The sequence below is a fragment of the Ascaphus truei genome, chromosome 2 (assembly GCF_040206685.1).
Source record: "Ascaphus truei isolate aAscTru1 chromosome 2, aAscTru1.hap1, whole genome shotgun sequence".
In the NCBI taxonomy this organism is placed as follows: Eukaryota; Metazoa; Chordata; class Amphibia; order Anura; family Ascaphidae; genus Ascaphus; species Ascaphus truei.
This window is the reverse complement of record NC_134484.1, coordinates 40,104,876-40,115,885: the sequence shown is the minus strand read 5'-3', so window position 1 is coordinate 40,115,885 and position 11,010 is coordinate 40,104,876. Positions and strand designations below refer to the sequence as shown.

Sequence of the window (11,010 nt, the reverse complement as noted above, 5' to 3'; positions counted from 1 at the left end):
AGTTGGTTTGCGCTGGTCTCCTTGCTTGGCAGCAGTGGATGCTGGAAGTTGTAGTTCTGCAACTTCTATAATACTAGACGCCTACAGACTCTAGGATATTGCACACTGTATAAGTAAATAAAGTGTGCACACGTCAGATGAGACAGAGCACACGCATTATCTTAAATCTAGATGGTTCACATATCGGAGGTCAGGAGCTATTGCTTTCTTGGGTGTGTTCTCTAAGCTATAAGAATCCATGAAGTTTGAGGCACAAGCTATATCCCACAGTCTCCTGCTGCGTTATTGTAATGAAGTTGGAAATGTGATGGTAAATATGGCCCTAAATGTTTTCTACTTGGTAGTACTGCATTCTAAGCCACCTGTCAGACTGGTAATACAGTATGGCCTAATCAAATGAATGGTCCTTAGTGTCTTCCAGCACCAGAAGGTGTCTTAGCGAGTAGCACCACTTAGTAAATATGCCCCCTTAAAGTTCATGTTTGAACTGTTTTGCTAGGTAACTGGACATTGTAGCCAATAGTTCCTTTGTACTGATAAATGTACCCAATAACAATTCTGATGATAGGATGGCCTCTTGGTGTACATTTCACAATAACATCATACAAAATAAGTCTGGCAATGGCCACCAGTCATAAATTAGTACGGTTTCCTCTACTAATAGATTTGAAGTGTCTGTTTAAGAGAAATGTTTTTTGTTTTTTTTGGCAGGTATTTTTCAAACTGGCCCCCATTGGAAATTTTGTAAGGTCTGCATGTAATTCAGTGCCGCAATTTACAAATCGCTGCTGACTTATGTTACACCCTCATGAGCCTTCTGGAAAGGAGCAATTACCTAAAGCAAGCCGCGCGTACGGTCCATTCTGCAATGTATGCATATTAAGGTTAGAGCGTAGCCCTCTTGCATTATAAAATAAGTGTTAGGAATTTATTACATGGTATCGTCACTTTATTCCAACTATAATAAGTCTAGTGGGATCCATGTGCAACATGTTTAGATAGATTAGCATAAACATAATGTTTCAGTGGCAAGGTGCATGAGGGGTGAGTGTTTAAGTATTTTTGTATATGGAAATAAAAGATTAATTTTTCATGGTACCGGGGGCAATTCTAAGTGAAAGGGAAAGTCCTTAATAAAAGCAAAAAAAATATTTAGAAGTCTAGTTGGCAATGTGTTTAAACACCGGTACTAACAGGAAGCGGTTACATAGTAGATGAGGTTGAAAAAGACATGTCCAAGTTCAACCTATGTTTAATGTAGACTCCATAATTATCCTTTATTTGTATTTACAGTATATGGACCCAGCAAAAGGCAAACACAAAACCCCAGTGAAACATCTAATCTCATAAGGGGGGAAAATTAATGCCCGATTCCAATAATTGCAATCAGATTACTCCCTGGACGAATATCTTTCCACTGTTTTACTTATTTTGTATATCCCTGTATACCTTTCCTTTGTAAAAAGATGTCCAGCCTTTAGAAGATATCCATTATATCTGCCTCCATGGGTAATGAATTTTAACTGCCTTTACTGTAAAGAACCCTTTCCTTTGTTACGAGGGAAATCGCCTTTCCTCAAATATTAAGGGATGTCCCTGTGTAGTTTGTACTGCCCTAGGTTGACTAGTTCTTTTGAAAACTCCTTGTATTGACAAATATATTTTTATATAGTTATATCCCCTTTTAGATGCCTCTTTTCTAATGTAAAATTAGCTAACTTCTCATGTCAGATTTCATCCCTTTTTATTAATTTTGTGGCTCTTCTGTGCACTTTCTAGTTCTGTCTTTCATAGAGTGGTGCCCAAAATGTACTCCATATTCAAGGTGTGGTCTTACTAATACTCTATAGAGTGGCATAATTATGCTTATTTCCCATCCATTCCCCATTTCATGCAGTTTGCCTTTGCAGCTACTGCCTGACATTTGGCACTACTGCCAAGCCTGTTTATACGCACTCCTAAATCCTTCTCCAAGGATTCACCTACATTTTGCACCATGTCTTCTGTTTATTCTTGTTTCTTGAATGCATAACCTTAAATGTATCTGCCATGTACCTGCCCACATTTCCAGTCCTTCTGGGGATAAATTACATCGTGCTCCGATTCTACTACCTTAACAATTTAGTGGCACCAGCAAAGATGGAGATTTTGCTCTCTATGCCCACCTCAAGGTCATTAATAAACACGTTAAAAAGCAGGTGTCCCGATACCGATCGTAAGCAGTAACCCAACCTCAAAAATTCAATTTAGGACAACTCTGTTATCTATCCTTTAAACCAACCAGTTTTCAATCTTGGTGCAAATATTTTTACGGAGACCAATTTACTTTATTTTGTACACTAACCTCGTGTGGATCCACATCACATGCCTTTGCAAAATCTAAGTAGACCACATCAACTGCATTACCCTGGTCTAAATTACTACTTACCTCCTCAAAGAAACTAAGGTTAGTTTGGCATGATCTATCCTTCATAAATCCATGCTGACTATTACTAATCTTGTTTTCCATTAGGTATTCCTGAATATTATCCCATACTAAACCTTCAAGTAGCTGCCCCATTATTGTCAGGCTTACAGATCCATAATTAACCAGCTGTGATCTAGCTCCCTTTTTCAGTATAGGCACCATGTTTGCTCTATGCCAATCTTGTGGTACTGGGCCTGTCCAAATCGAGTCTTTGAATATTAAATGTAATGTTTGGCTATTACTGAACTTGGCTTCTAGAGTAGCACTGCTTAGTAAACATGTAACTTAATGCTTTTGGAGGAGAAGGCTCTCAAAGAATGCAGGACGAGGCAATTGGTAGTAGTGTGGTGTTTTTCGCTCACCTTGCTGAATTAGGTTTTCTTGGGCCAAAGTAGGAAATTCTGCTTTGATTTTTTTAATCTCACAATGTTGCCCTGCTGTCTTTTAGCAAGTTTCTAATCTGTTTAATACTTTGCATTTCTTGTGCCTTTTTTGCACCATATGTACTGCAAGTAATAATATAATAATTGCAGGTAGTTGAGCACGCGGGTAAGTAGATTTTTTGTTTACCTAAGCGCCGATCGCGGCTGAGCGTGTGCACGCACACGAGCGCACCGCGCGAGCGGGGACTTACATATATAGATATCTAAGTCTCCTTCGCAAGCGCCGCCCGCTCAGCACTAGTGGGGACTTCACCTTATGCAGCTATATGCTCATATTCTGCTTCTCTTTCAGTGATAGGCAATGCCAGTTTAACTCATATGTTTGAATCTTGCCACGTCAGCATGTCCTGCTTTTGTGTTAGGTTTTTCTAGTTAATTTCTAATGTCATAAAAAAGCCCTGCAATTTAGTAATTTTAAAAAATATATTTAATATATATATAAATTATGCTGTAGGGTTACCTCAGCAAAAAGAACATTTGTGGATTTTTTTTAATTATTATTAATTACCACTTGAGTGGTTTTTTTTAATTATGAAGCAAAAACATGCCAAAATGGATTTAACACAGCAATACTACATTCCCCCTTTTTTCCCCATCTTATTTGTATATGTAAAGCATGTGACAATGTATAATGCTACATTCTTACCTAGACTGGCAATCGTGTAAAATCCTGATTGTGTGATGAACATAATGGCCACCTTTCAGTTTCAATAAATCCTTCAGTCTCTCAGCAGCTACAATGTATCCAAATCTTACACGGTAACATCGGCTACAGTTTACCGCTCAAAGTGCTAGGAAATTTGGCAACAGATGATCAAACAGGATAGTGTTGCAAACATCTCAGGCAGGGATTAGGGTCCCTGCGCGTCCACGTGAGAACGAGCGCGCCACCACGTGCACTCCTGCAGCCCAAGCGTTTTGTGAGCTTGGTTGCAGGAGACTAGACGCGTTGCGGGGGCGTGGCGGATGCGTCACAAAGCTGGTTTGCCCTCATTGGCTGATTCAGCTCACGTGCGCTGACGTCACACAACAGCCGCCTGAAAATACAAAATGTGTTGTATTTAAAAAACGCGGCCGCGTCAACGTGCCTGTGCGCCTGTAGGCGCGCAGGCACGGCGATAGGTCCCATAAAATAATAAAGCAGAGTGCTTGCTTTGTGTGCACGCCATGACACCAGCACCATAATCTGGGCCTTAGGCTGTGCTTATAGTGCAGTCGCCAGCGACGGTGACATCACGCTGCGGTCGCTGGAAAAATCAAATTGACTTTACTTCCAGCGATCGCGACCAAGCTGTCGCACCGTCGCGTCGCTTCTACTATAAGCGCACGCAACGGCATCAATACATTGGTTTTGCCGCGATAGCGGCACTATAAGCCCAGCCTTACATTGCTTGGGAGGTAGGCTAAAACCAGCTGTAGAAATCAAAAGGATGCTTTAAAACTCATTACAATGGCAATGAGAGACGAATACAAAAAATAAAGTTAAATATTATCTAATACTACAGAACAGATTTATTTAAACAAAAAAAACCACCCCCATAAGTTTCCCGTTTTGCGGCGTTAAAGGACCATATAACAGATGCAAGACATGGGCCTTTTTCCAGTAGTTCTTTATTTTAGTTTTTTATGTAGGCTGAAGCAATGATTACAATGTAGAGGGAGGCACAAATACAGCAAAAGTTAATGAAACAATTTAAAACAAGCTGCACGGGGAGAGGTCAACTCTCAGTACAAACTAGCAACTAAACACCATACTTACCATTAGAAACAGGTTTTAGGGATTTATTTTTTTTCCTGCTGTGACACTGGTTTACAATATGTAAAAACACAAAACAGAACAGTCCTAAGGAAGAAAAAATAATATAAAGGGCATTGTTCCCCCACAGTGAACTATGAAGTTATTTTATACCAAATGCACCCTGATCGTTAACATTGCAGAGCAATGAAAAAGCTGCGCATGCGTACAGATGACATCCATTTAGATCTACATCTCCACTTTAACTACAGAACATTTCCTCCTGCGATAGAACGCGCTGCCTAAAAGTCCAGTGTGAGCTGCATTTGCAGAAAGCAGCCGCTAAAATGACTTGTGTTGCAATTAGTGGGCTGTCCACACCTAAAACAAGGGGTGGCCAACTCCAGTCCTCAAGGGCCACCAACTCTCCATGTATTCACGATATCCCTGCTTCAGCACAGGTGGCTCACGCTAGCCCGATTGAACTACCTGTGCTGAAGCAGGGGTATGTTGACTACATGACCTGTTGGTGGCCCTTGAGGACTGGAGTTGGCCACACCCGCTCTACGCTAACCTCTTCAGTACTCAAGATGTCTTTCTCAACATTCACAGCAATGTATTGCAGGACACCACCAGCACCAAAGGGATTACATATGGATGCATTCAAAATATGTTCACACTCTAGCTTTGGACCATGCCCGTACTGTAACATAACGTTTTTAAAGGAATCACAGCAGTGCACATTTTTATATAGAAACACAATGACTTCACATAGTACTTTACGTCATCAACAATAGCCAACAAGAAATGTGCAGAGAGTTTATTGGCAAGACTAGCACCTTCGTTGCTTTGAGTTTTTGGCAATCACAAAATCAGTGAGCGCATGGTGCCACGCTGACTGCATTCACTATTAATTGTTGAAAACATATTTTTAAGTCTGTGTAGCAGTGAATATATATCTATATTTTTTTTTGTATAGAGTTTTCATAAGTAAAGGCCCATATATTGCTTTAACAAAAATATGCATTTATTTGGCCATATTTAAAAGAGCCAGCCCCTTAGGAATGAATGTTGTGCCCTTTATAATGTTGCTGGGTACCTCTATACACTTCCAAACTCGCACATTCTTTAACTAAACTAAAGTCGCCCCATCTGCAGAACAGCATTGCATGGAGTGTTTTTATATGCAGCGATTTCTACTGCAGCCTCTAACCCAATCAGGGTTCTGTGGCACCCTGGGGTTCCGTGAGGATCAGAAGGGTACCGCGGGATTTTCCCGATCTCCCAGAGCAGGGAGAGAGTAGGGCAGTTTCCTCTATCCTGATTGGCTGCATTACCCATGGGCAGCCAGTCAGTCGGTAGGTGGTGTCAGGAGCCTGCAGGGTATGGCCAAGCAGAGGAGGAATCGGCCTGGGTAGTAGTGGCGAGGCTCTGTGTGTCTGTCCTGTGTGTATTTGGTGCACGAGTGTGTGCGGGTTTTCTGTGACTTTCTGCCCCCTCTCTGTCTCCTGTGACAGTCTCTTTGTCCTGTGTTTTCTGTGACCCTGTCCTGTTGTAGGGGCACCTCGGCAACGGAGCACTGGTTAGGGGTGCCCATAAAGAGAAAAGGTTGAAAACCACTGTCTAACCCATAGGACTGACCCAGCAGCAGAGTCCTCCCTCATCATTTCTTGTTCAAATGTTTCTGCTTTTATACAACTTTCCCCAACTTTCCCTACCTCATCCCGATCACGTGCTTCATCGTGAGATTATCCCACTGTTTTCTACTTCGGCAAATACATTTTTGTCCTGGGACTTTTTTTTTTACGGCCATCTATGATGGTCTGAAAATCACTTTCCGACTAGGTGCGGATCCCCTGCAACTTTTGACAGTGCGCCCACCCCCTCCTCTTCCCATCAAATTCACAGGAAGTAATGTATTTTGTGGCATTTTGTTGTTGTTGCAAAAATAAATAAACTTGCGCTTGGCGGAGAAGGAGCACCGTGTCCGAGTGCGTTTCCATTATTTCTTTTTATTAAAGCGAGCTCGCGTCATTGAAATGTCTAAGAGTGAGCGCAGAGAGCAGCGACTGTCGCAGGATCAATTCTACCCGCAGTCAATGACTCAACTTTGTGTGATCTCGGGGGGAAATCATTTGTACCCCTCTGTGCCTTAATTCCTCTACCGCTGTGGTGACCGACGTACAGACGAGAATGACAAAAGGTGCAGGATTCCACCCCAGGGGTGGCTGTATAATGGTGAGGAGCTCTGAAATTGCAGGGCACTATGCAAACACAAGATTTTGGTATTAGCTCCACTTTCCGTTCTCAGACATCAAAGTGGTGCGTACCCTTAAAATCAGGACACCCCGACGCCTGCATATTTCTGTTGAGCTTGGAAAATGGGTATCATAGCGATAATTACTTTTATTTATTAATATATCTTTTAGGGAGGGGGGGGGGGGGAGAAAACCTCTATAATACTAATTTTCCATCAATAAACATTCCGAAAAATACAATACGTAGAATACAAAAAGAGAATTCACAGGGATTAGACTCTAAACAATAAATAGGTTGTTGTTTTTTCCTTTTCCCTTCCTTCGGTATGTAAGGCCAATGCCAACTTTAGGCCTTTTCAAATAAGATTAATGAGCCCCCCCTGATTAAAAAAAAAAAAAAAATATTAATAATATCCAAAAATCAGCTTGCAAAATCACCCGCCTCCACAATGATCAACACTGCCATGTTTGTCACTATATATTGGATGTGTTTGGGCTTTAAACCAGGACCCAGCCAGCTGGGTGCCCGTGTGAATAAGCATTTCTTACACACAAGAACTCCCTGCTACTATTTTAAAATATCTTTATAATTGCCTTAGCCTTTTTTTTTTTAAACATTTTTATTAATATTATTATTATTATTATTATTATTATAACTATCTTTTTATATTGTTAGTATTTGGTGAAAGAATGTGAGCACACAAGTGAAGAAACCGAAGAGTGCTTTGAAGAAATAGAAACCCTTAAATGCAGAAAAAAAAGGGGGGGGGGCGGGGGTCTGCAGCGCATTGCTCCGCAACGTTCTGCAGACGTCACCCCCCCCGGCACCAAGAGTGAAAGCTACATAATAAAAGTGGCATGCGGAAAAAAAATGACAACGGCGAGAAGATGAGGCTAAATAAAAACAAGTGTGGTCAAAAACACTATAAAACGGGAACACTGCAATCCAGTATGGCTTATTCTGATGCATTTACCATGATGCTACTAAGCAATGAGATCATGTAGCTTACATGTGTGTTACAGCATGTGTTATGACGGCATTCTTCACCCCCCCAATACACCCTGTTACATGCTCTATGGATTTAAACGTTTATTATATTGCTCTTAGTCGTTATTTATTTTTAGCTTCTGCGTAACCTATTAAAAAAAAAAAAAAAAAGCCTCTTTTGCCCGTATTTTCTGTATTAGAAAACAGTCTGTTGGCAGCAGTGATACAATGTGCTCTATTAAAGCTTGCAACAAAAAAAGCTGACACATACCAGTCCTTCCGCTGACGGAAATCACCCTGCTCATGCTTTTCCCACCTGAAGCATTTACAACTTTACAAAGACTTATAAAATTTAAATAGGATTTGGCACCTTATGGGGGAAAAAAAAAAAAAAAAATCAGGAAGGAAAACTTCAATGGATTAAAAATGTGCAGAAATAAAATCACTATTTACAAAACTTGGGACATCAACAGATATTAAGGTTGCTTTGCTACGCAGTTTACGCTTTACTGTAATAATATGGTTATTGAAGAGTACTTGCTTCAACCCTGTGTATGCAGCCGCAAAATCCTCTGATCACAGACTGGAATGGATAAGAGACAAGTCTCAGGTTGCAGTTAGTTTTCCCTCTGTCACCGCTCTCCTTGGTATTTTTGCTCGTCTACAAAAGGCGGGGCGCCGAGCGATCGTTTGTGGTCGTTTTCTTCAGCTTGACCCCACGGCGAATTGCGTTCAGCATGTCATCTCCCTGAAGAGCATCGCTGGCGCCTGGGTCTGCCACTTCCGGCGCCGCTTGGATTGCGGGTTCAGGAGTAAGGGAGCTCTCCTGCTCATCCTCCTCTTCGTTTTCCGGCCTCGCTTGCCTCTGCTCTTCCGCAACCGGCGGCCCTGGCACTGGAGGGTTGACGGAGGCCTGCCCGCTCCACAGAGAGGATGGCATGTCGCTGGTGAGCGCAACGCCTTCCGCGGCCGAGGGGGAGTCGGGACTTTGCTCCGCGTAATCCTCGCTTGTACCGCTGGGCAGCCCAGCGGGGATGTCTGGCACGGTGGGCGTTTTAACGGGGATGACCGGTGTCTTTATTGGGATAGGGCCTCCTAAGGTACCGCGTCTCACCGACGGTTTGGTGGATGGGGTCCTTCTGATGGTGGCCACACCGGGCGTGACCATTACAGGTCCAAAGGTAGCCGGCAGCCCTGCAGTGGAGGCCGGACGCTTGGCTTGAAACATCCTCCGGTATGACTGGCTGATGTCGCTATTTCTTGGGATGGTGGACGATTTGTCAAAATCTTGCGGTTCTGCCTCTTGGTCCCCGCTCACTGAGAAGTAATCGTAATCTGAAACTAAAGAAACCAATATCATGGGTCAGAAACAAGCATGTTCTGAGTACTATGTAACGCACTTACAATCAACCCGGGGTCTGTTAAAGTCCTATTATTACTTGTATAGATTTGAGAGGCCGAGAGAGACTTTTTGGATACTACAGGCACAGTGACTAAAAGTGAATTTCCCAAGGTCACGAAGCCACGGTCTTCTACTTCAGGGACAAGTTTCTTCTCTATAAAAAGGTATTTACCCCATTGGATCACCGCTCCTGTCCTAAATCCTCCCTACTCTGGAAATAAAACGGGACAGTATACAACAGCCAGAAATACTAGTGCAGGAGCGGCCAACTCCAGTTCTCAAGGTCAACAAGAAGTCAGGTTTTTCGGGTCATAATGACGGAGCCACTTATTGAGCCGCCTGTGCCGAAGCAGGGATATCCCGAAAACCGGACCTGCTGGTGGCCCTTGAGGACTGGAGTTGGCCGCCCCTGGACTAGAGTCGTGGATAGAATGTAAACATGTACGCTGCTAAAATACGGACACACAAATCTAGCGAAGATAGTAATACGCCCTCAGGCACAGGTCCTGACAAAGGGCTTCACTTCTGCCGAAACGTGGCCTCCTCCCTAAAGGTGTCAGATGATACATTTTTGCTTATTAGGCAAGAAGTTCTTTTATTACTATTTGCTTATTACTATCTGTGCTATATTTTTGTCTGAGATTGTATTTCATCAGCGTACATTGTTTTCGATCCAGGACTCTTTAGTACTCTTGTGAGATGATACTGAACATCTAAATACAAGACTATTTCGCATCAATTTGTTGTTTCTTGATCTTTCAGTGTTTGGACTCTTGTTTTCTCATAGTATTGGTATCGAGAGGTTACATTTTGAGTACCGCTCACTACTCAATAACTGTTTTTTTCATACATTGGTGGACATTTTCCTTAACCTCTTAGGGACGGAGGTGCGAACGGCTTCTTTATTTCGGAAGTGATCTTTTATTTCACACCTTAGAGACAGTTCCCACGAGACAGAATAAAGATGGAAAAATCTAGGCCGATTTTAAGTTTGGTTTTCAGAAATTAAAATCTAACGTGAATCCTTTTCAATACAACAAATTGGGGAATAGGAGGGTTCCCACGAACTGGGATTTCCTTATTTAGTCAAGTGAATGCGATGGAGCAAAGAGTGATGCCTCTCTGTGAAAGAAACACGTGTCGTGGCATGTTTAAAGATACTGCCCCAAAAATGTTTCTCCCCCGGCCTCCCTAGTTGGGAAGCAGGGGGTCTCCAGAGCTGAACCCCATTAATTTCAGCTCCGGGCCCCCATGCTCCCTGAGATAACACATCTCTGTAGTGGGTGCTCGCAGCAGCACCACGGGTTTAGATGTACCGGCCAATAGGAAGTCGCAAGGGATGACCTCACAGCTTCCTATTGGCCGGGACATTTAAGCCGCAATTTCGATAGCCCATCTGGAGCTGCTACCGGCACCACCTAATTCAGGTAAGTATCTCAGGAAGCAAGGGGTTCCCGGAGCGGGTATTAACGCGGTTCAGCTCAGGAGACAGTATATAATATATACATGTCCCAAAAAAAATTTTTTAAATTAAACCAGGAGTGCTACTTTTTTTTTTTTATTACTTACATTTTTTTATTGAGCATTTTTGTACATACAAAGTAAGGTAAACAAAACATACAACACAGAAAAAGGGGGGGGGGGTACAGTATCAGGAGTGCTACTTTAAAGAACCAGTCACATTACTTTAAGTGAAAATGACAACCCCCATTATGGA

The 11,010-nt window shown here is 42.5% G+C and overlaps 1 protein-coding gene across 1 annotated transcript in view; it reads right to left on the bottom strand.

The window, feature by feature from the left end:
• Positions 1 to 4,504: 4,504 nt before the first annotated feature.
• The window catches only part of MTSS1 (MTSS I-BAR domain containing 1), a 216,269-nt gene continuing 209,763 nt past the window's right edge, over positions 4,505 to 11,010 (bottom strand). Inside the window, exon 15 of the mRNA XM_075588465.1 lies at positions 4,505 to 9,232. Within this exon, the coding sequence (XP_075444580.1) occupies positions 8,553 to 9,232 (680 nt within the window). The 3' untranslated portion in view covers positions 4,505 to 8,552. The remainder of the gene's footprint in view (positions 9,233 to 11,010) is intronic.